This window comes from Hoplias malabaricus, chromosome 4 (genome assembly GCF_029633855.1).
Source record: "Hoplias malabaricus isolate fHopMal1 chromosome 4, fHopMal1.hap1, whole genome shotgun sequence".
Classification (NCBI taxonomy): Eukaryota; Metazoa; Chordata; class Actinopteri; order Characiformes; family Erythrinidae; genus Hoplias; species Hoplias malabaricus.
This window is the reverse complement of record NC_089803.1, coordinates 7479547-7505185: the sequence shown is the minus strand read 5'-3', so window position 1 is coordinate 7505185 and position 25639 is coordinate 7479547. Positions and strand designations below refer to the sequence as shown.

The 25639-nt window shown below is 39.7% G+C and overlaps 2 protein-coding genes across 4 annotated transcripts in view; one reads left to right on the top strand and one right to left on the bottom strand.

Annotated features, from left to right (window-relative positions):
• Positions 1-392: 392 nt before the first annotated feature.
• On the bottom strand, positions 393-7652 carry LOC136694882 (H-2 class I histocompatibility antigen, alpha chain-like). Its single transcript, XM_066668709.1, has 7 exons — positions 7403-7652; positions 3272-3538; positions 2704-2991; positions 2044-2328; positions 768-875; positions 558-617; positions 393-454 (listed from the first exon to the last, which is right to left on the bottom strand). The coding sequence occupies exons 1-7, from the start codon at positions 7650-7652 to the stop codon at positions 393-395; spliced, it is 1320 nt and encodes a 439-aa protein (XP_066524806.1).
• Positions 7653-9904: 2252 nt separating this feature from the next.
• LOC136693951 (H-2 class I histocompatibility antigen, alpha chain-like) overlaps positions 9905-25639 on the top strand; it is a 43013-nt gene continuing 27278 nt past the window's right edge. For 2 of the 3 annotated variants that reach the window (XM_066667237.1, XM_066667238.1), the window contains exons 1-3: positions 9905-9986; positions 21366-21632; positions 25066-25353. In XM_066667237.1, coding sequence (XP_066523334.1) covers positions 9923-9986; positions 21366-21632; positions 25066-25353 — 619 coding nt within the window. In that variant the 5' untranslated portion in view covers positions 9905-9922. The remainder of the gene's footprint in view (positions 9987-21365; positions 21633-25065; positions 25354-25639) is intronic. The other variant, XM_066667239.1, reaches the window with a different exon arrangement.

Genomic DNA, 25639 nt, shown 5'->3' with positions numbered 1-25639 from the left:
AAACAATGTTTAAACTGGGTTCAGTTTTATTTCATTTCACAGAGATCAGAGAAAAACAGCTTCACTAATAAACTGTTACGTTAACACTGTTGTATTACGCTCAAAAATGAAGCTGGAGCTGAAACAAGGACTTTACACTTTGTAGAGTTCACTCAGAGCTCAGAGGAGAAACAAACTATAACTCAACTCACTGTTTAGTTTCATCAGTGGATCAGGAATCTGGAGAAATGTGTCACTGTTTTCAACAGACCTCAGAGGAATCTCCACCACTGAAAGAGCAGGATTTAGAGAGAGTTGAGTACAGAGGTGCAGTAACATCTGCTGTGTCCTGATTGACTGGTTCACATTCACTCATTAACCCTTCACTGACTCTAAACATGTTCAGCACAGTCTCAGTGTGAATGTGAAGGACTCTGATTGCTGAGGAAGCTCAGGCTGGAGTGGATCTCCAACACTTTGAGGGAGATGAAGAAATAGATCACAAACAACAACTTGGAGAACTGGAGAAATCTGTGTTCAGATGAGGATCAGGAGAATGAACAGACAGTGACACTCACCAGTGGAAGGAGGAGACTGCTGGGGGATTCTTTTTATTCTTCTTATAATTCCTACAAGTACTGTTTGAAAAGGAACATTGTTACCTTTTATATAACGATTAACAGAAACTGATTGTAGATTTAAAAAGAGTGATGTAATATGTAAATTATTATTCATTATTAAATATTATTATTAATTAATGTTTTAAACTATAATATCATCATACTCACTTTTCTCCCTTTGTTTATAGACAATGATGAACCCACACACTACAGCCACTACCAACAGCACTCCAACAATCACACCTTTAAAACCTGAAGAGTCACTGTATTCACCATCTGTAAACAGAAAAGTGTTTTAAAATAAACCCCTGTAAGAACTGTAACTACTGTAAGAACAGTGGGATATTCTGAGTGTAATGGAGGACTCTCTACTCTTCAGTGTTTCTGGATTAAAATAAACCCCTGTAAGAACTGTAACTACTGTAAGAACAGTGGGATATTCTGAGTCTAATGGAGGACTCTCTACTCTTCAGTGTTTCTGGATTAAAATAAACCCCTGTAAGAACTGTAACTACTGTAAGAACAGTGGGATATTCTGAGTCTAATGGAGGACTCTACTCTTCAGTGTTTCTGGATTAAAATAAACCCCTGTAAGAACTGTAACTACTGTAAGAACAGTGGGATATTCTGAGTGTAATGGAGGACTCTCTACTCTTCAGTGTTTCTGGATTAAAATAAACCCCTGTAAGAACTGTAACTACTGTAAGAACAGTGGGATATTCTGAGTGTAATGGAGGACTCTCTACTCTTCAGTGTTTCTGGATTAAAATAAACCCCTGTAAGAACTGTAACTACTGTAAGAACAGTGGGATATTCTGAGTCTAATGGAGGACTCTCTACTCTTCAGTGTTTCTGGATTAAAATAAACCCCTGTAAGAACTGTAACTACTGTAAGAACAGTGGGATATTCTGAGTCTAATGGAGGACTCTCTACTATTCAGTGTTTCTGGATTAAAATAAACCCCTGTAAGAACTGTAACTACTGTAAGAACAGTGGGATATTCTGAGTCTAATGGAGGACTCTCTACTCTTCAGTGTTTCTGGATTAAAATAAACCCCTGTAAGAACTGTAACTACTGTAAGAACAGTGGGATATTCTGAGTCTAATGGAGGACTCTCTACTCTTCAGTGTTTCTGGATTAAAATAAACCCCTGTAAGAACTGTAACTACTGTAAGAACAGTGGGATATTCTGAGTCTAATGGAGGACTCTCTCTACTCTTCAGTGTTTCTGGATTAAAATAACCCCCTGTAAGAACTGTAACTACTGTAAGAACAGTGGGATATTCTGAGTCTAATGGAGGACTCTCTACTCTTCAGTGTTTCTGGATTAAAATAAACCCCTGTAAGAACTGTAACTACTGTAAGAACAGTGGGATATTCTGAGTCTAATGGAGGACTCTGCCATTCAGTGCTTGTGGATAATTAAACACAGATATATTTACCCCAGGGTATAATCACTGGTTCCTGGAAGGAGCTGTGTTCCACAGAACAGTCGTATCCTGCTGCATCTTCCTCCTGGACGTCCACACTCTTCCTCAGCTGGTAGGTTCCATCACCATTGGGTCTGACTCCTGAGGATGTTAGTAGATGATCAGGGAGTGAAGTGGTGAATATCCTCAGTCTCATCTTCAGGTCTTTGGGGTAGAAGCCCGTGGCCAAGCAGGTCAGGGTCAGTCTGCTGGACTCAGTCTGAGATTTCTTCACAAACACATACACATCTGGAACAGCTGCAGAGAGGAAAAGTGTAAACACACAATGTGTTTCAGTCAGAATTCAGATCTAAAAACAGCTGGTGTTCTTCCAGAAGCAGCACATCCTCCTCTGATCATGAAGAAGTCACCTGTCCTCACACTCACACATTTACCCACAGATATACACTACGACTTACTATTATTTCTATTATTATTATTACTTTTATTATTATTGAGAAGAACAGACACTACACATTGTTACTTCACTTTAGTGCCTTCTGTAAATACAGTATAAACTCATTTAAAGTTCTGAAATTATCTTAAAGTGTTGCAGGGATCGAATTCTAAATTAGCTACTTTAGAGATCTATGCTAACACACACACACACACACACAATTTTCAAATACTCACTCGGAATGGTCACAGTGGGATTACATTTTAAATAAATCCTCAGCCACATCACACAGTCGTCACATTTATAATGAAGAGCTTTCTGTAAATCTCCTTTTTCATTATTCCACCTCTTCTCCAGGTCACTGCTCTGAGAGGCTGAGACTGTCCACTTCCTCAGGGTCCAGTTATAAGAGATTAAATCTTCTCCATCGTAGTGAAGATCATTAATGCAGTTTAAAGGTGAAACTGATCCGTCAGGAAGTGTTTCCCCCTCACAGCCGAGTCTCCACTGAAGAACATGACGCTCTGAAACAGAGGAGAACACAGTTCACCAGGAATCACCATCAGAATCTACACTGTACACACACCTGATCACATACACACACACACAGTCCTGTAATCATCATATACAGTGATTGTTAATAGTGAGAGCAGTGATGGAGTGTGTTGTGTTTATTCTGTGACTGAGATGAAGATGAAGAAATGAAGAGCTCTAATCAGAGCAGTGTGTGTAAATCTACAGACTCTTCTTCCTCTGAGAGGAGGACGTACATCTTTAAAAAGGAGAACAGCAGCAGTTTCTCACCTGATGGATCATGGCCAGTGAACTTCATCTGAGTGACGAGGAACTCGTGTAAAAGATACCCATCATCCTTCAACTTCTCAGTGCCATCTTTCCACTCACTCTCCTCTATCTCCTTCACCCAGCTCTGTTTAGGAGTCCTGATACCGTCCCGACTGCTGTAGGAGTCCAACTGTGTGTCGTCCAGCAGAGTCTCTACACTGAACTGGTAGATGTTATTCACAGAGAGGTTTGACTGGACGGTGAAGAGGTAAAACAGAGAGTGTTTATCTGTGGGGAAATTAAAAACAAAAATTACACTGGAAAATTAATATAAATCACATCATGGCAAGTGCAGGACAAACTGAGAATAGAAAGCTACTGCTGAGGTGAGTCAACATTTTAATGAACAAACGCAGTAAACACTAATGCACACAGGAACAGAAGACTGTAAAACCTCAAAACAAAACTACAATGAACAGAGACACCTAGACAAACCTTAAATAGACAAGATACACCATAAAGATCACCTGGGAACCAGGTCAGATGACCTTAACGCACACATGGTACACACACACACAGCTTGCACTTTTTTAGACTGAAATTATACACACACATTCATGTAACTACTAGTCCACCCCCTCACTGATCTCCGGTCTGCAGAGATATGTAGTTGGCCTACAACTACTAGTCCCCACCCCCAGGAAAAACACTCAGACTGAACAGGAACCCCCAAGAGCCTGATTGAGGCACATTTTGTCCTAACTTTATTTAAAGGGAATAAACTCTATATGAACTAAGATTTCAATTAGTTTAAATGTAACCTCTATAGGATATACTTCATTAATTTTTAACATTTTCAACTCTTTTTGCTGGTTCAGTTTCACTTTAGAAACCGCGGATTAATTCAGAGATAAACTCACCTCCAGGAACAGTGAGAAATCTAAAGAGCAGGAAAACCCACAGTGAAACAGACCCCATGTCAATTCCTAAATAATCCACAGATTTAATCCATATCTATAGGATGATGGCGATTCATCCTGTCACCAGTTCAGTCTGAAACCCCTTTCATCCTCAGTGTTAAACGTCTGTCTGGTTGCCCTTTCAGACCGAACAGCACAGGCGTGTCAGCCTTAGATCTGTTTCTGATACCGAAACTAACTCAAACGTAAAAAGCAAGCTAGGGGCCCTATAATGTCCCACATTACATTTTATTACAGATTTCAGGAAGAACATGGTGGATGATGCCCTAGTTAATATGGCCATCTAAGACTCCCAACCCTTTTCCATTGTGGAAGATGTGGGTATTGAAGAGCTCATTCATGTACTGGATCTGACATACGTTCTACCAACCAGACCGGTGCGTATGGTAGGGATATGGATTAAGGGTTTCATTGCTACTTGATCATGAAATGAATAGTAGACTAACTACTAATATTCGTGTTTACAGACTCTAAAGGCAATAGTGGACAAGCAGTATGAGGAGGCTAAGGAGAAGGCCAATGAGAAACTGCAACATCTTGTATTTGTCAGCCTCACATCAGACATGTGGACTTCCATCAACATGGAAGCATACCTTGCCGTGACCTGTCATTTGGGGAGGACCAGCTTGGGACAGTTTTGCTTGGGGTAGAGCATTTTCCAAGCCCCCATACTGCTGAGAACTTGGCACTGGCTCATACAAGGTTCATGGTGGAGTGGGACATACAGGACAAAGCTAAACAAACTGAATGTTACACATGCTCTGTGTATTGCACATTCTTTAAATTCCATAGTCAAAAAGCCCTTTGGTGAAGTACCAGGTCTGTCTGATCTGAGAGCAAAATGCCACAAGATAGTTACTTATTTCAGATGGGCTAAAGCCTGTACCTGTAGAAATACAAAGTGATTTAAATATCATTATTAAAATATTGTTAATGTCCTCTGGCCATGATTGCAGCCTTTGTACATCTTTAATAAAGCGCTACGTGAAGATGGTGGGTTTAAACACATTTCTCACAAAGTTGGAATCTGCACGATGAGCTCAGTTTCAGTATTCTTCATGTTCTCGTCATTCTCATACATCTGTCATCACAGCTTGTTATTTGTGTGTGTGTGTGTGTTAAGTCCAAATAAAGTACTGAACTATGTGTGATTTCTTACAGTATCAGAAGGAAAAGATGCTTGTCTTAAATTGAGACTTCAGTTCACCTTAGAATTCCTTGTTGGACTGATATTTCAACCTAATTATTAAAGGGAAAAGGCTAATTGTTATTATTTATGAGGTGCAATCAACAAATGTGCAAAGTGCGGTGGACTGGACAATGATGGCTAAATACAATCTACTGTTATACATTAATATTTAATATTGTCTATCATAGATTAGAATGGTCGTACAAAGCCAAACGTTAAATAGAAAGCAACGCCATTCAAAAAAGGAACTGGATACAATTTGATTATCTCCTTTATCTGCCCAAGGCTAATGATGATCCTCCAGCCTCTGCGTCTCAGCATTGACTCCCAGTGCAGCACAGAACCCAGATTCGGATGGTGATTGGTTTTAAAACATGTCATGGTCCTGCACTGTCATATATTACAGACATGTTCTGAGTTTACACTGCTTCTAGGTCTGAAGAGCTTTTAATCTTTCAGTCTTTCAGCTGTTGACCAGGTTCCTCTCTGCATTTCTCCTCAGTGGGCCTCACTTCCGGCTCAGATCCAGAATTCTAAAAGGGTACATTTTTGACTCCAGTGATGAATAGCGACTTGTGAATAGAGTTTTTCCTGTGACTATGAAACAGTTCACCAACATGAGATTTTATATTCAAAATACCTACCGTACTAAAATTATTTTCGACATGCAGTGCACTGTGTGAGTGCACAGACCATTATTTTATGACCGACTGTGCCTACAGAGGGTGTAGAGAGGTGATTCAGCCTTGGCTTCGCTGTGGTGTCGTAACCTCTATCACTGATCACTCACACTTTCAGAAAAGCAGAGCTACTTCATTAACTTTAGGAAAAGACTGACAGTCACGATCCAAGATTCTGTTCCGCTCTCAGAGCGCAGGGACAGACGGATCAGATTATTTACCTGTAAACAGGGGGAACAGACTGAGACGGAGGAATACAGGGCTTCTGTCTGTCCTCTCTTACACACTACAGCAACATAGGAGTGAAATAAGAATATTACTGAAGCCTGTGTGTGATCTGTGTGTGAATAACTCACTCCCATTCAGACACAAGAGAAGAGAAATGCATCAGAGTCTAACAGTTTTTTATTAGGTCCAATGATGAAAGTGCTAATGTGGCTAACACATCTTACCATTTAATTTATTTATTTATATATATTTTTAGTTTTTGTTCTTCATCATTATTCTACACAGTGCAAACTTTTAGCTCTCTGACACAAAGAGGTGTGTTTCTCTGATTCTGAGTGTTGTAAAACTCTCTCCAGCACAGTGAGAAGAGCTGTGTATGAGATAAATATATCTATTTTTCCCCATTGGTTTACATTATTTCTGTGCTCTGAACCCAGACAATCTCTCCCCAATACGGTGCCTACGCCAAAAACATTACGCCACTGCAACCCATGAATACTGTCAGAACAAATGTGACTGTGGGGCTACCTCTTGCTGTCTCTGTGAAGGTACCTCCAAAGGAAAGTATTGTGTTGTTTTGTACTGGATGGTATAATGTGGATGTGTTTATATGTGAAAGGTATTGATGGTGTACATGGGCAGTGGTGGATTTAGGTGACCAAGGTCTCCTAGGCTACACTTTAAATGGATTCACCAAACTACACCACCCAACCGACAAATATCCTGTCTATACACTACCACAAGCACACCCATGAAATTGCCACTGTCAGATTGCCCAAACGTCTCACTTTGCCCACAAAATGGCAACCCTCGTTCTGCTAAAAACATCACCATGGCAACCACTCTTTTCAAAACGTTTGGTCCAGTATTCACATTCACTATAAAATTATAATCGGTAGAGCGGCATTGACTTTCTGTGGTTTTCAGAAGTTTCATGCTCAGTCAAGTGTGTGGAGGCATTTTTTCAATCACTGTATAAAAGCAGACTCACTGCCTCCAAACAATTGACATGAAAAACAAAGCACAGTACCTTTGGCTGGAGACAACAGCAGCCATTTTCTTCATACAAACTCACCAAGTTTTCTTTTGAAAAGTGTTTTAGAGAAGTACCTTTTCTGGTGTTTCAGATCAGATTGTGCAACATTCACATCTTTGTTCTGACAGTACGCTGGGCCCATGTTAGTCCTGTACGTCCTTGTTTGCTCATCAATTTTAGTCCTGCGTGCTGGGTCCGATCTGTAGGTAGGATGATCTGCTGCTTCTGTCACCATCTCTTTAGTCCATTCTTCTTTTGCGTCTGTTAACTGCTGTGGCGGAGCCACCATTGTGTTTGTAAATGCCGTGGCAGCTGCTGGTAGAGTTTCAGGTGGCTGCTCTCTCTCTCTCTAACACTACCTCATTTGGAACAGTTAGGTACAGCTAATCTTCTTGACGTTTCCTCTTGTGCAGGGTCTGTCTCGGCTACTGTTGGGTCCCAGTCATGAAATACTTGGTCAATTTGGGGATCTTTTTAAGCAGCTCCTTTTCACGTAGTTCCTTTAGTAGACTTGCTTTTCTTTTCTGGGTGCCACTACTGCACTATTTATCACACATGTTTAAGGTTATATAGCCACTATCTATATATGCCTCACAGGCAGCAGCAGCAAATTAACCGTGACATAGGGTCCACCCAAATTAGACGTTAATGAACCTTTTCAAACCAACCAATCCAGAGCTTGCAAAGTGTTTCTCATTATAAAGGACCAATGGCAGTTCAATGTTTTGTAAAAAAAAAAAAAAAAAAAAAAAATCAATTGGCCAATCAACAGTCCCCAATTTTTCCGTGGGCCCATAGGCTGCAGCCTGGGGTAGTCTGTGTATTAGTCAGGCCCTGTACATGGGATAAACCCTGTCATACATTACCCTTAATTTTTGCCACACCGCCTACAGGGCCGGCCTAGAAGGGGCATTTTTATAATGAAACTGATTAACCATATACCCATAATAATAAACATTGTAGTTCAACTGTACATAAAAATGATGATGAAGATGATGAGACTAGAAACTTGTAACAACACCCTGCTTCTCAGGAGAACCACACATACAGACTTTAAAGGTAACTGAGATTATGCAAATGTTGAAGGAGAAATCAGAAAATGACTGATCACTCATTTAATGGTGACTTCTTTAAGGGGGGCCTGCTGTGAACTGAAAATAAGTGGTGATCTTTGGAGAATGTTTCAGTTATCATAATGTGTACATGAAGTTGATGTAATGTTTATACCGGTATGATTTACTAAAAAGGAAATGTATGATAATTTATTGAAATTTCTGTCTAATTGTTGTGTGCTGTACTTTGTCTGAAAGGCTGAAGGGTTTTCTTCTCTGTGGAGTGTATTGTTGATGTCAGGTGATGGAACTTAGCCTCGACACTAGTCGAGTTACTCAGAGAAAACTGACTTTGTTGATTTCTACACACTGTAAATATTTATGTTTTTATTTTCATTAAAACATTTTAGTATCATCATCATCCTGCTCTTTTAATTTATGTTTCCCCAGAAATATCTTCCAAATACTTTTTAATCAAACAGAGTACACAGTCTGACAATAACCACACAGGTGCAGTTTTTATTTCTGTAACTGACAGACTGTAGTCCTGTGTCTGTTTGTTCTTCCTCCTGTGAAGATAGTTTGGAGATACGGGTTTTGGTTTCAATGTACTTTACTCACTTGTCAGACATGTCAGAGTCTGGAGTTTGCTCCTGTAGTTTCACACTGAAATTGTCCACAGGTGTGTGTGTGTGTGTGTGTGTGTTTGTGAGACTGGGCGAGTGTGTGAAACTGTCCAGCCTGCTCTCAAATCTCACACGCATTTCAAAAGTTCACATGCTCCCACATGATTTGGACTTGAGCAGGACTTGAGAGCCCTTTCTATCCAGTGGTGTGTGATAGTTTCTGGGTGAATAATGTGTGTTACATTGCCATGCACTGACACCCTGTTGAGGGGGTGTTCCTGCCTAAACAAATTAGTGATTGAACTAAATCCAGTGTCCAAATAAGATTCAGAAATATGAAACGTTTCTAGAAGAGCACAGACTGCGTGGAGAACACTGCCCTCTAGTGAACAACACCAGGTCACTGAAGAAATGAATGTTAACTGGTTTGTTGAATAATGAATGGATGAGTGAACATCTTCTTCAGAAAACAACTATTAAATATTCCTCACCTTTATTCTATTTTTATACATTTTTAACGCCCTATGGATGAAGCATGTTTTAGGAAAGAGATTAAAATAATTTAAGATATTGTCCTGTTGTTCATTTTTTACCGTTTCACCAGTGAATGTTGATGAAGGAGAAGAAGAACCTCGGAGTCATTACAGAACAGCCTTGAACACAAGACACCTACAAAATGGCGGTGAAAACAAAGTTCAGTTTATCTGTTCAAACTCGGCCACGGCTCGTTTAAACTGAACTGTGATTTCTGCCTAGAAACAGGTGACAGGATATAAATAAAATCCTGATTTCCTATTGGACACTTCCTCGGGTCTCCGGAGACTTGATCCACTCAGGAGTGAACTTCCACTAAAGCTGTGGATAACGGTGACACGGTGACAATGGGAGCTCGGGTGATTCGGATCTTTTTGCTGATTGAAGCGGTCAGTTCGTCGGGTTTAAAAGGTAAGTTTGTCTAGGAATTAAATGAGTCCGTTTTCTCAGTGTGAGAGTAATTCTGTGTGTGTGAGAGAGTAATTCATTACAGTAAAGTAGAATAAAGAGGTTCATCGTCTTGATTAATCTACAGAAGTGTGAGGAGGATTATTAATCTCTGCCTCTGTGTTGTTTACAGCAGGATTTCTCACTAAAGTCGATGTTAGAACAAACTTTACAGTAAAGACTTTTCAATCCACCGCACTCTCTCAGACACACACTGGGAACACACTCGGGAGCGTGTCCAGGGGAATAATCTCACCCCGTCACCTCCACTCGTTTTGCCGTTTAATAAATCAATCCTGTTTAATGTGGTTTTATACGTTTTTAATCTTTGATCGATACAGACCCCTGTCTGTTCCCAAAAAAAAACCACTGTCATCAGATTTAGACAGAAAACAGCTGAATGTGGAACCAAAAGAAAACCACGGTCATCTTCATTTCACGAAATAACCGTCACTCCGTCCACACCGCGGTCACGCGCACTGGGAAACCTTAGCACATATTTAACATCAGCAAAAATGTAACCGTAAAACTGAACTATTCATAATTTAGAGGGCTTTAATAACAAACGAACATGATATAACACGAATAATGAAATAATAATACAAGCCTTAAACAATCCACAACATACAGGACATTCACTCTTTTCCTGTTAATAAATATTTAAATTAAATACCATTGCACTTGACATTTCATACACAAGGGCAATTCAAATCGCTTTACAGAGTCAAAAGAAACCATAAAAACTGCTACATTAAAAGTCAGAAATGAAAAAATATATATTAAAAGTATTTATATCAGTTAAAATTGTTCAATAAAAGAAGGCACATGATTAAAATGATATAAAAAAATAATAAAAAATAGAGTAATGGCAAACCAAAATCAAGCAAAATAAAAGTCCTTTTCTGTAAACAGAATGTAAACATTTAAGTTCAATTCAATAAAATTTTATAAATTAAGCACTTTTTACAGCTGGAGTTGTTACAAAGCAGCGTTACAACATTAAGCGTCTGAGCCCAATGTGAGCACCGCTGAATCAGCAGTGATGGACAAAACTCCCTCAGATCATGAGGAGAATCTAAGAGGAACCAAAAGTGAAAATGGAAATATCTGTCCTCCTCTGGACGGACAAAGAAAAACAATGAATAAAAAAAAAGTGTGTAGACCAAAGGCAGTGTACAGAGAGAGACTAGAATGAAGACTTATAGAATTTTACTGAGTGTACAACGGTCTAGATGTTCTCAATGTGTTAATAACTGTGATAATGAAAAACAGTCTGAAGCAGGTACAAGGACACGGCTCTAGTTAAATCCCAGTCACAGCATTGATGGTCAGAGGTGGCTGGACAACAGTTAAGTGAGGACACCACTCTGACCATTTTTCCTCAGCATCTGGCCAGATGGGACGTGCAGTTTTTCCGCTCTGCAGAGAACAAAACAGACTGTGATTCTGGGTCACTGAACACTATAAGAATAAACAGACTGTGATTCTGGGAGACCTCATTAGAACAGTGTGAAATAAAAACTTTAATAAAAGATTGTGTGAGAGCAGGGTGTTGACAGCACTGATATCTCAGATTACTACAATTCTCCAAACGTCGATGGACACCTGGTGACGATGGTGAAGTTTTCATGTGTTTTTACTGTAGGAATTTGGGGTAATAGCACAACAATAAATACTTGAACATGACAGTACAGTTCTATATGGAACAATGTTAAAAACCCATAAAAGGATGCAATTCAATTGTTAATAAAGAACTCTACTGTAGTCTTGAGGAATATCTCCTGAGGTACACAGGGTGTAATTTTAAAATTCAGCTGGGGACCAGCCATTGCCTGAGGGGAGTGGGAGCTGTGACCTAATGGTTATAGAAGACATCTTGGGACTGGCATGTTGTTGCTCTTTAATAACACTAACAAATCCGTCATCGCCTGCATTCAAAATGAATGAGAAGTCAGCAGTGGTGGACAAAGTACACAGACCATATTACTCCATTAAAAGTAGAAATCCTCATTGTATATCTCCATTTAAGTAAAAGTACAAAATAATTACCTTCAAATGTATTTAAATATTAAAAAGTAAAAGTATTGTGGCTCTAATATCCTATTATCACTTTTGTAACAAGGCTCATGTTTAACACATTGTAGGTGAAATGACTCGTGTCACTCTTGGTTCCTCAGTCTTTTAATTGATTATCATTAATTAGTCTGACACTGAACACAGCAGAAATGGCCAAAGATTAAATACAGTGAACTGTTATATATACAGGTGCTGGTTATAAAATTAGAATATCATGAAAATTTGATTTATTTCTGTAATTCCATTCAAAAAGTGAAACTTGTACATTATACCCATCCATTACACACATACTGACATATGTCAAGTGTTTATTTCTTTTAATTTAATGATTATAACTGACAACTAATGAAAACCCCAAATTCAGTGTCTCAGAAAATTAGAATATTGCGAAAAGGTTCAATATTGAAGAGACCTGGTGCCACACTCTGATCAGTGAATTAACTCAAAACACCTGCAAAGACCTTTAAATGGTCTCTCAGTCTAGTTCTGTAGGCTACACACTCATGGGGAAGACTGATGACTGGACATTTGTACAAAAGACGACCACTGACACCTTACACAAGCAGGGCAAGACACAAAAGGTCATTGTAAAGAGGCTGGCTGTTCACAGACCTCTGTGTCCAAGCACAATTAATAGATAGGAGAAGGCAAGGAAAAGATCGGGTAGAAAAAGTTTAAAACCAATAGGGATAACCACACCCTGGAGAGGATTGTGAAACAAAACCTATTAAAAAATGTGGGGGAGATTCACAAAGGCTGGAGTCAGTGCTTCAAGAACCACCACCACACAGACGTATGCAGGACATGGGTTACAGCGTCGCATTCCTTGTGTCAAGCCACTCTTGGACAAGAGACAGCATCAGAAGCGTCTCGCTTCCAAAAAGGACTGGACTGCTGCTGAGTGGTCCACAGTTATGTTCTCTGATGAAAGTAAATTTTGCATTTCCTTTGGAGATCAAGGTCTGGATGAAGAGAGGCACAGAGTGCACATTGCTTGAGGTCCAGTGTAAAGTTTCCACAGTCAGTGATGGTTTGGGTTGCCATGTCATCTTCTGGTGTTGGTCCACTGTGTTTTCTGGGGTCCAAGGTCAACGCAGTTGTCTACCAGGAACTTTTAGTGCACTACATGCTTCCTGCTGCTGACCAAATTTATGGAGATGCAGATTTCATTTTCAAACAGGACGTGGCACCTGCACACAGTGCCAAAGATACCAATACCTGGTTTAAGGATCATGTTATCCCTGTTCTTGATTGGCCAGAAAACTCACCTGACCTTAACCCCATAGAAAATTTGATTTTCTATGGTGTATTGTGAAGAGGAAAATGCAATACTCCAGACCCAACAATGTAGAAGAGCTGGCTATTATCAGAGCAACCTGGGCTCTCATATAACACCTGAGCAGTGCCACAGAGTGATCGACTCCATGCCACACTGCATTGCTGCAGTAATTCAGGCAAAAGGAGCCCCAACTAAGTACTGAGTGCTGTACATGCTCATACTTTTCATTTTCATACTTTTCAGTTGGCCAGCATTTTAATTTTTTTTTTAATTTTTAATTTTCTGAGATACTGAGGACCCACCGCGACCCTGAACTGAATAAGCGGTTACAGATAATGAATGAATGAATATATATATATATATATATATTTTTTTTTTTTACAATATATATTATATATTATAACTGGCCAAAACCAAACCAACAGAGGTTGCTCCAATTAAGAAGTCCAAAAATATTGCTCCCTAAATAGAGCACTTTAAAGATTCACAAAACTAATACAACTACACCATTACATTGTGTACTACATAGGATTGAATAAGATGTTTGAAATTCAGCCCTAGTTGTGATGCAGACACAAGTATAAACATTTACAATGGCATAGGACACTCCTGCATTACATAGTTTTTTACTCATTTAGGAACACTAGGCAAAATTGTTTTTTTTCTGCTCCTGGGTCTCCCCCTAGTGCAATTAACATTTACAGCACTGTACTGAAATTATTAGTGGGGGTAGTTTCCTACCAAAAGTTACATAGTGCAGTTTCTGCAGTGCTGAGCCCAGAGTAGCAAGGAAAATGACTCTATTTTCCATATTATAGGTCAGTGAAGCACCACAATGATTTTGAAGCAGTAATTTTAAGGTAAAAATATTATAGTGTTCCTTTAAGCTCTCTGTTTTGTTTACACAGTTGCAGAGTATAGTTCAAGTTATTTCTGCTATTGTGAGACACCTCTTTTTAAACAGGCTGCTGTTTTGTTTTCCTGACTTTTTGCCTGATACTTGTTTTTGTCTTTTAGACTTGTTTATCTTTCTGTATTGAATTTGGAGTTTTGGAATATTTCTTCTGGTTTTAACCTTGCTTTACGTATTTTGTTTAATAAACCTTCAACTGACTCTCGCCCTCGGTGAGTGATTTGTGACCCCTACAGGTCTGTAAACTGTATATATGAATGAACAGTAGTTACCCAGATAGTAAAATCTAGAGTAAAAGAGGTACAGTTCTTCTAAAGATATCAATTAAATTGTTAAATCAGTTAAAATAACATTTTATTTCTGCATTACACATTTAATTAATGCATGCTAATATTAAATGCTATAAATGTTATTACTACTGTATATATACACAACTATATATATTAGAACATTAATCTTATACACCAATACAAATTTAAAATCTAAATGAATAACAAAAGAAAAAGATAATGGGCTGTACATTCGTTTTGTACAGTGCTTTTCCAAAAATGTAATCTTTAAAATTAAATTAAATTAATTTAATTTCAGGGAAAATGAAGCATTATTTACACATTTATGTCCACACAGATACTTTAATTTAACAAAACAAAGAAACTTTAACAGAAAGCTAACACAGTGAGCTAACAGAGACAGACACAGGGAGGTAAGCAGACTAAACTTAAATACAAAGAACTAGACAGACTAAACCTAAAACGGAGAACTAAAGCAAACATGAAAGACAGACAGACTAAAGACCTTGACAGAGATACTAAACAGAGACCTAGAAAGGGATGCTTTACAAAGACCTAGAATGCTAAATAAACACAAAGAGCTAAAGCTAAACCTAAACACAGAGCTAAATATGAAACTTATAAAAACACAGAGGGCTAGAGAAAACACAACAGACAGACTTAATAACATGACACAGGAAACGACTGAGACCGACAGACCAGACTTGGTAACGTGACACGGCAACAATGGAAAAGGACCAACATGACTTGGGGAGAGAAACGAAACGACATGACTAGGAAACAAAACGACTTGACTGGGAATGGGAAAGAAACAACACGACATGAATAGGAAACAAAACGAAACGACTAGAAAACAAAACTACTTGACTTGGAATAGGTGAGAAACAACACGACATGACTAGGAATGAGAAAGAATCAACACGAATGACCGATACACGGAAGTGACACAAGGGAGCTTAAACACATGAACAGACGAGGCACACCTGAAACAGATAATGAGGCTTAAGGAGAAGGAGGCGGAACAAAGGCGGGACAAGTGCGGAGACATGGACAATAACAGACAAAGCCATGTGCTGAGAGAGCACATGGCAGGGAAAACAGACATGACAGGATGAGGGCGTGACATACAACAATCTGTTGTATGCAAACAAATATGACATACAACAATCTGAGTCTGTACACTCTCCATCACCTCATAAAAACACCTTACTGTTAATAATGAAATTTTAATTGACATTTAATTATCGCAAAACATCCACACTAACTACCAATTTCTTTTGTAAAATCCAAGCAAATCATTAGTTCCTTGTCCCTAAACAGCCACCTGCAGTCTGGGTTCTGAACTAATCAAAGCAAGACAGATCTAATTAAGGTAATTAATGACATTCTATACAGAGGATGGATGGAAATGTATTACAGCTCGATCTCAATTCTGCCTTTGATATCACTGACCAAGAATTTCTTATAGACAAATTCACAAACTGGGACTTTAGTTGTAAAGTGGTTCAGTTCTTGGTCCACTTCTATTTAATTTATACATGCTTCCTCTGTAGTTTCCTCCTGGTCTTGACTTGTGTAAGGACCTTAAACACGTCGCTAACTGGATGGGATTTGCCAGATTTATTACTGTAATGGTCTCTTAACATGACAGCTGATTCAAAATGCAGCTGCCAGAGTCTCACTCGGAGTGAAAGAAGAGATCGCCCCCCATCCTCAAAACCTTACACTTGACACCCAAGCGCCATGCTTTGTATAGCTCTGTAGTCTTGTCTTCTACTCCTGGTACCACAGCTGGTCCAGGAAATTCAGCTGCTAAACCTAACACTACTGCTGAGAGGTCACAGATCTGAACCACTGCATGCCCTTCGTGAGAATCACAAATGCAGTGAACACAACACAGAAAGTGCCAGAAGTGTCAGTCGGTCACAAAACCCTAATAAACCTACAGCAGACACCCTGATCTTTGGACATGACACTGTTAATGGGGTAACAAACCCAAAACTCATAGTGCGATGTGAACTTACTGCAAAGCTTCCAGCTGTACTGGCTGGGTACACAAATGTGAAGAGGATTATTGTACACATTGGAAAGAATGACACTGTCAAGCAGGAGTCTCAAGTTTTAAAAAGAGACTTTAATGACCTCCTTAACACGCTCAGTAAGTTCAACATACAATTTTTCATCAGTGGACCTCTACCTGCAGGAGGCACCAATGTGTTCTCAAGGTTACTGGGATTAAACACCTGGCTACAGAACAGCTGCAGGTCAGATGGACTGAACTTCACTGTCAATTTGAAGTTGTTTTTTGGGAAGAGAGAACTTTTAGGAGAGATGGACTGCACACAAACAAGAGGGGTGTTAAACTTCTGACAGACCACCTCATTTTCTCAGTGTGTAATCTATCCACTTCTCTTGGTCGTAGCACATCAGCACCAACATCTAGGAACTCTGCTGTACAAGCTGATGACACCATGTCAGAGCCAGAACATCTTCCCCCCACTGAGGATGACCTGAGGGAGCAGCAGACACTGGACATGAGTGGCAATGACTAATTCAATTAGCTGCCAGAGACACCAAAACCCCAAGAGGAATTCTCCATGTCCTCTATTTTCCCCCAACATCACCCCACCTGAATCTCCCAGCAGCCATGGAGAAGCTGGTATCAGCTGGGACAAGGATGTCACTTTCCCTGTCAGCCAGCCCTCAGGTGCAAAGAAGAACCACCCCAACTTCTACTCTACCCTCATTTACTGCCACTTCCCCACTGCAGTCCCTTAGACTGTCTCCTAAGAAAAATCACGCTCCATCACCACCTAGAGCACCTCAATGGAAGAGACAAGCTCCTCGACCCCCGGAAAGACAGCTTCACTCACGGCCCCATCGCCAGCAGGAGCTTCACACGGCTTTGTCAGCTGATAAGGGCTAGGAAAAGTGATGTTTTTCGGGTCCTGGCTGCTGCAGTGATGATGTCAGCAGTAACATCATCAAAAAAAGCTTGGAGATTTGGTGCCTGTAATCTCTCCCATTCCAGTACTTATCAGAGAGAGAAAGAACAGGGAGTTCAGGTCAAATTCTGTGAATGTAGCCAATCTACAGCATATAAAATGTGAGACAGAGATTCTGTGTCAAAGTGCACGAGTTACTAAGTTAGCTCTTCTAAATATCAGATCTCTCACAAACAAATCACACTTAATTAATGATTTTATTACAGCACACGGGCTTGATTTTATACTTTTAACTGAGACTTGGCTAAATTAATGTAGTGCTGCAACTGTTTTAGTAGAGTCGGCTCCTCCTTTCATTTTTTAAATGTATCTCGTGCCAGTAGAAAAGGTAGAGGTGTTCCATGTTTCATTTCAGTGCAAGCAGTTATCATTTGGTGACTTTACAACTTATGATTATGTCTGTATAGTTCTGAAAGGGACACTACCGATATTACTAGTAACTGTCTACAGGCCTCCGAAGTACAGTGCTAATTTTATTGATGAATTTACAGAGATGCTGTCTTTTATTTCTATAGACTTTGACCATTTTGTTATTGCTGGTGACTTTAACATACATATTGACAATCCCAAGGACTGTTTTGCCAAGGAACTACACACCATATTAGACTCTCTTGGCATTTCACAGCATGTTACAGGGAGTACACTTTGTCATGGTCACACGCTGGATATTGTTATCTCAAAGAGTCTCAACATATCAATGACTGTGAAGGACGTTGCGTTGTCAGATCACTACTGTGTGTTCTTTGATATGTGGGCCTCACCAGTCATCAGGGACAGAAGAGTTTGTGTCAAGAAAATAATTATAAAGGACTGCACAGCTACACTTTTCATGAGTAAAAGGTGCACTACACCATGTGAACGATCCAACTCTGTTGATGAATAGTTTTAATTTAAGAATTGTCAGTGTTATGGATGAGATTGCACCAGTTAAAGTGATGGCTTTGTCTTGCAAACAGAAAGCACCATAAAGAAATGCCTCTGTTGTTCAAATCCAAAAGAGGGAATGTCGCAAAGGCAGAATGCGGATGGTATAAAACAAGTCTTCCTATTCACAAAAAAAATCTACAAAGATAGGCTATGTGAATACAACACGATAATATGCAAAACACGACAATTCCTCTAGCATCATCAATAATAACATTTACAATAGCAAAATCCTCTTCACTGTGGTCAACAGATTTACTAACTCACCCACACAAATGGCACTTGAATTATTAACTGACAGATGTAATGAGTTTGCATTATTTTTTTAACACTAAAAAAGAATATCAGACAAGTGATTAATACATCTGTATCCAGTAATGAGTCTGTACCCTCTCCATCACCTTATAGAGACACCTTAGTTAAAATGTCAGGGTTCAGTACTGTTACATAATGACACTTTAATTGACACAGTTAATCATTTCAAACCATTCCCTAGCAGTCTTGACTCACTACCAACCGGGGTCGTTTGGGTGCAAGGGCAGTGAGTGTACCAGTGTTCTATGTAGGAGATAGTGGTGATTGTGACAATACGTTTTGAAGCAAGAGTAGAAACAAACTCCAAATATAACATACCAAATTCTTTTTTGGAAACGAAAATCAAAGGGAACAAACTGACAAACAGATGACAAAAGATGAAGACGTAAAGGAAATACTCAAACACAAAAACCTGCAAGTAACAATTGTGAGAGAAGCAGCTAACAAACCCGTTGTGCCATCAGGAACCTTACAGCTGCTTTAACAACAGAAGAGGAGAAGAAGATAACCCAATAAAGGTGAAAGAAAAAGAATTATTATTATTATTTTTTTTTTTTTTTAACAACAAAGAAAAAAGCAAGGCAGTGAGACAAAAGTCCCAACAGGAAAACTCTCTTCAGACTGCTGGAGAAACAAGAGAAAAAAAGTCCCATGAGTTGATTCAAAGGGTAGCAAGTTCAAAAGGAACCTGAAAGACTCCTTTTGCAGAAAAAACACCAAATTACCAGCATGGTCTGGTTTAGTACAAACTCAAGACTCTGCACTGAGAGAGCCACACGGAGGTCTTATGAAGTGTCAGCACCAGCTGTTTTCACTTGGGCTGATTACTAGGCATCCTGGAGCATTGTCTCCATCTCAGTTTTAGTCTCATATTAAAGCGGTTAGATCAGCATTTTACCATCTTAAGGACATCAGTAAGATTAGAAATTTTTCTGACTAAACCAGACCTGGAGAAACTTATCCATGCCTTTATTTCTAGCATTGATTACTGTAATGGTCTCTTAACAGGACTTCCAAAAAAATAACCATTAAACAGCTTCCACTGATTCAAAATGCAACAGCCAGAGTTCTCACTTGGAGCAAAAGAAGAGATTACATCATCAAATCCTTAGACTGAATTCCAGTCTGTTACATAATAGACTTTAAGGTGTTATTACTGGTGTATAAATGTCTTATGTATTTAAATGTATTCATCAGATCTGCTACAGAGATATGAGCCGAGCATAGCTGTCAGATCTTTTTGAACTAGTCAGTTAGTCCTGCCTCAGGTCAAAACTAAACATGGAGAAGCAGAGTTTAGCTACTATGCTGCTAATAAATGGAACCAGCTGACTAAGAATATTAGAAGAGCCCTGACTTTAGACACTTTTAAATTTAGACTTAAAACATTCCTGTTTGAGCAGCTACAGCTCAGTTTAAAATACTCTGCACTTTAATTTCTGTAACTGCATTTTATTTAATTTCTTTGATTGTATAATTTTAAATTGTTTTAATAATTTTTAATCATTTAATCATTTTATTCTTTTTGTGTAATTGTTTTATTGGACTTTTATGATTTTATTCTGGCTTTTAATTTAACTGTTTTTTTCTGTAAAGTACTTTGAATTGCTTCTGTATGGAAGGTGCTCTATAAATAAACTTGCCTTGCCTTGCATTATCAGTCTGTTACAGAATATACTTTAAGGTGTTATTACTGGTCTATAAATGTCTTAATGGAGTAGGACCAGTGTATTTATCCGATCTGCTACAGAGATATGAGCCGAGCAAAGCTCTCAGATCTTTAGGAACCAGAGTTAGTCCTGCCTCAGGTCAAAAGTAAACATGGGGAGGCAGAGTTTAGCTCCTGTGCTGCTCTTAAACAGAACCAAACTGAGAACATTAGAATAGCTCTGAATTCAGACACTTTTACATCTAAATTGAAAACATTTCTGTTTGAACAGCTACAGCTCGGCTCAAAATACTCCTCACTTTTTATTCTAGAATAACACTTTTTTTTCTATTGTAACATTTTAATTGTTTGAATCATTTTAATCCTGTGGGTTTTTTTTCCACCAAAATATAAGTAATCCAAATGTCTGCTTTTTTATTTCACTATTTTTAATTGTGTTAAATGCCTTTTAAGTTTTTTCATTCTTGCTCTTAATTTAACTGCTTTTTCCTGTTTTGACTCTGTAAAGCAATTTAACTTGCCCTTGTGTATTGCTCTATAAATAAACTTGTCTTGCCTAAAATAAGACTCTGCCTACCTCTAAATTCTAACTGATTTCACGTTGGTGACACCACACTCTGTCTCAAGTTCTGGCAGCATGTCCAGTTCACAGGCAAATCCTGGGTGGCATTTTTACCCCGATGTCTATTGTACCATAATATGTGCAGTTCCTCCCGAGTATTTCATTTCATGAAATATTCTTTTTTATATTAAACACACTGTAATTATTTATTTTTGGTCAGGACATTATTTCAGATTGGTGAAAATCAATTCCTCTGTTTATTGCAATCAAACCATTGTTTAATATCTTTGTATTCCTTTATTTCTTGCAGACAAACACTCTCTGGTTTACCTCTACACCGCCGAATCAAATCTCATTTTGGAGGATTATGTCTATGAGTTCTGGGCAGTGACTCTGCTGGATGACAAACAGGTCGACTCGTATGTTTTTAGGACTATTATCAAGACCCTTAAACAGAACGGGACAAAGGAAAATGAGACTGAGTGGACAGATAGCACTGAGAAGCTGAAGTATGATGGGAAAATTTTACAGTCTATCTATTTCAGACAGATGGAGTTCTCTGGACATAAACGGTCAGGTGAGAAACTGCTGCTGTTCTCCTTTTTAAAGATGTACGTCCTCCTCTCTGAGGAAGAGGAGTCTGTAGATTTACACACACTGCTCTGAATAGAGCTCTTCATTTCTTCATCTTCATCTCAGTCACAGAATAAACACAACACACTCCATCAGCCCACAGTCGACTAACAGTGGTCTCTCCTCCTGGAGACTCATCTTCACTGGGGAGTCGTCATCTTCACATATTCACTGGGGATTTACTCAGAACTAACAGTCCTCTCCTCACAATTAAACTTGAAATTAGCTGTAGTTTAGCATTAGAGTAAGAGTGTACCATCACTTTATTGTGGTGGAGGGGTTTCTGTGCAGGAATGAGCCTAGCAGCACTAGTAGGTTTTCCCTAAGCTGAACTGGCACATTCGTGAAGTCAGACCGGGCTTAGCTCAGAGCAGCAAGTGGGTTGATTCTCCCATGGGCCCACCACCTGTGGGAGAGGTAGTAATCATGTTCCAGTACATTGTGGATCAGGTAGCAGCCGAGGGCAGGGACTCCGGTGTTACTGAAACTGGCTCTTGGAACATTGAATGTGACCTCTATGGTTGGAAAGGAGCCTAAGCTGGTGTGCAAAGTTGAAACATACCAGCTAGATATAGTTGGGCTAATCTTGACACACAGCATAGGCTCTGGAACCAACCTCCTTGAGAGGGGCTGGATGCTCTTTCAACATAGGGTTGCCCAGAGTGAGAGATTTATTGTAGGAGTGGGCTTATTCATAGCCCCCTGACTTAATGCCTGTACATTTATCTGAGAAGACAAGAGGGTAGTTTCCCTGTACCTTTGTGTTGGGAAACAAGCTCTGACTGTTCTTTGTGCTTATGTACTGAACAGCAGCTCTGAGTACCAGGACTTTTTGAAGACACTGGTTTGGGGGCTGTTAAAAAGCACTAATTCTGGGGACCACTGTTGTCATGCTGTGGGAATTACATGCTCATGTGTACAATGTCTGTGAGACCTGGAGAGGCGTGATTGGGAGGATCAGCCTCCCCACTCTGAACCTGAGTGGTTTTCAGTTGTTGTATTTCTGTGCTTGTCTGTTTATCCATAACAAACACCATATTTGAGCATAAGGGTGTCCATCAATACATGTGCCATCAAAATACCTTACCTTCGTAGTCTTGCAGCCATATGTTCTGGATACTAGGGTAAAGAGAGGTGTTGAGGTGTCAGCTCATCACCACCTAGAAGTATGTTGGATCAGATGGCGAGGAGAAAGCAAGACAGACCAGGTAGGCCCAAATGTGTGCTGAGGGTTTGCTGGTAAAATTGGGCAGAGGAACCTGTCAGAAAGATCTTTAACTTCCAACGTTTGGCAGAGATTTGACTGCATTCTGGGGGAGGCTGGTGACTTTAAGTCTGGACATTTGGCTGTTGGCACAGAGATAATTTTAGCAAATTCCGGTGGCTCAGGAGGGGAAGGTATATTTATCACCAACACTGTATATTGTAGAAGTGGGGAGTTATTGACCTCGACTGAGGACATCATTGGACAATGGAGGTAATACTTTGAGAATCTTCTCAATCCCACCATCACTTCTACAGTGGAAGCTGAGGTTGGAGACCCTGGGGATGGCTCGGCAATCACCCAAGCCGTGGCAGAGGTGGTCAGAAAACTCCTTGGTAGTAGGGCCCCAGGGGTGGATGAGATCTGCCCCCAAGGTCCTAAATGCTCTGGATGTTGTGGGGCTGTCCTGGCTGAAATATCTTGCAAAATCCAAGGATATCAGGAGCAGTGCCTCTGGAGTTGCAGTCAGGGGTGGTGGCTCTCCTTTTTAAGATGGAGGACTGGAGGGTATCCAGGTTGGATTTCTTAAGTAACCTCTCAAGTTGGTGACCAGTCTTCTTCAATTCATGGAGCTTAGCAGTGTACTATGAAGAATAAAAAAAAACTGTTTTTGGTTTTAAAGGAGTTAGAAAATGTTTAGAGAGTCTGAAATAACCGTAATAAGCATTGTAGTATGATCCTCAGAAAAGGAAGTAGCAGTATCTAAAGGAAAGACAGGAGTGTTTACATGCATATTGAAACCACTGAAAAGCAACAAGTAAGGCAAAGATGAACTGGCGAGAGTAAGTAACTCCGATAATTTTGTCAGTTATATGTGGTCAAGAGCTGTAATTCTCTTTAACCTCCCTATGAAATTTCCCCTAGTTGGGGACGGCCCCTTCCTGTTCCAACATGACTGTGCACAGTTCACCAGCGAGTTTGGTGTGGAAGAACTTGACTGTCCTTAATAGAGTCCTGACCCCCATCTGATAGACCACTTTAGGGATGTATTAAAGCAGAGATTGTGAGACAGGCCTCATCCAACAACAGTTTCTGACATCACTAATTTGCTTCTGGAAGAATGATCAAAAATTCCCATTAAAACACTCCTAAACCTTGTGGGAACCTCTTATAGCTCCAATAGGTGCGCTGACATCATATTAAACCCTCTGCATTAAGTGTCACTCAAGTTCATGTAAAGGCAGTCAAGCAAATTCTTTTAGCAATATAGTGTATGTTCCAGCTGCCGGGGAAAGCCTAAGCATCTCCTAGGAGGAGCTTGTGGAGGTTGCAGGGGGACATGGATGCCTGGGCTAGTTGCCCCTATGACTCTGAAATGGAGCGAGCAGGGTGAATATGATGATGTTGATGATGATGATTTTTTTTTTTAATTAAAGAGCACATTGAAAAACAAGCATTGCATTAAATCTCACAGATATATAAAGGGGACTCACACTTTATGTGGGAAATTTACCTGCATTCAAATAAATTATTCAGTTGGAAAATAAGAAGTTATTCAGCAATGCAAATAAATCCCAGAGATTTCAGAGTAAAATATTCCTATTATTCCAATAATATTATTTCAGTCCACTTACTTTTAAATTTAGTATTTCAATTATTCCCTCTTTAAAATATCAACCGCAAAACTTTTACAAACAGCATAAAACAGCATAAAAAGTGCAGCATGGCAGCACAACAACTCCAGGGTCCAGGGTACTAACCACTGAGTGCTCTCCCACAGTACAAAATCACATGGTAAGTAGATTGGCTACTCAAAATGACCACAAGTGTGAGTGTGTGTGTGTGAGAGAGTGTGTCACCCTGTGAAGGACTGGTGCCCCCTCCAGGGTGTATTCCCGCCTTGTGCCCAGTGATTCTGGGTAGGCTCCGGACTCACCGCGACCCTGAACTGGAGAAGGGTTACAGACAATGAATGAGTGAATGAGTTGTGTAAACAAAATCAGATCAAAAAGAACTAACAGAACTTTAGAAATATCATAACTATATTTGACCCAGTGTTTGTGAGACTGTAAATGCAGTACTGTGTTTAGGGTGTGTGTAAAGATATTCGTGTGTGTGTGTGTGTGTGTGTGTGTGTGTTTGTGTGGTTGTCTCTCTCCTTCTTCTGTTTCAGATGGCCATGTTTTTCAGTGGAGACATGGCTGTGTGGGGGAAAAGATATCTAATGGTTCTGTGTTAACTTTAAACCATGTTAATGAATTTGGCTACGATGGAGAAGATTTACTCTCTTATAACTGGACCTTGAAGACTTGGTTAGCCTCAGCTGCTCAGGGCAGTGAACTGGAGAAGTGGTTAAATCATGAGCATGGACATTTACACAAAGCTCTTGATCATGCTTTTAAGGAAAGTGAGAAGTGGCTTAAGATTTATCTGAAAAACAATACCACAAAAAACAGAACAGGTGAGTATATGTTTATTTGATTTAGTGTCAGAGTCACACAGCTCCAGGCTCATAGGGTTGTGGGTTAGAGCCTAGCTCCAGGTCTCTGTATGCGAGTCGGTTTCTTTTGGGTACTCACCCAATCCACACGCATTTGTAGGGGTGAGTGTGTGAAACTGTTCACAGGTGTGTGTGTGTGTGTGTGTGTGTCGTACACAGTGATGGACTGGTGCTCTGTCCAGGGTGTGTTCCTGCCTTGAGCCCAGAGAAGGTTCTGTGTAGGCTCCAGATCAACTGCAACCCTGAT

Bases quoted from the DNA above. Each gene is read 5' to 3' on its own strand.
- LOC136694882 (XM_066668709.1), bottom strand. From the start codon at position 7,652: ATGGTGGCTCCGCCACAGCAGTTAACAGACGCAAAAGAAGAATGGACT. The intron at 2,329-2,703 runs GTGAGTATTTGA...TCCTCTCTGCAG, and splicing joins TCCCACTGTGACCATTCCGA to CTGTTCCAGATGTGTATGTG. The intron at 618-767 runs GTGAGTATGATG...CTTTTCAAACAG, and splicing joins CTATAAACAAAGGGAGAAAA to TACTTGTAGGAATTATAAGA.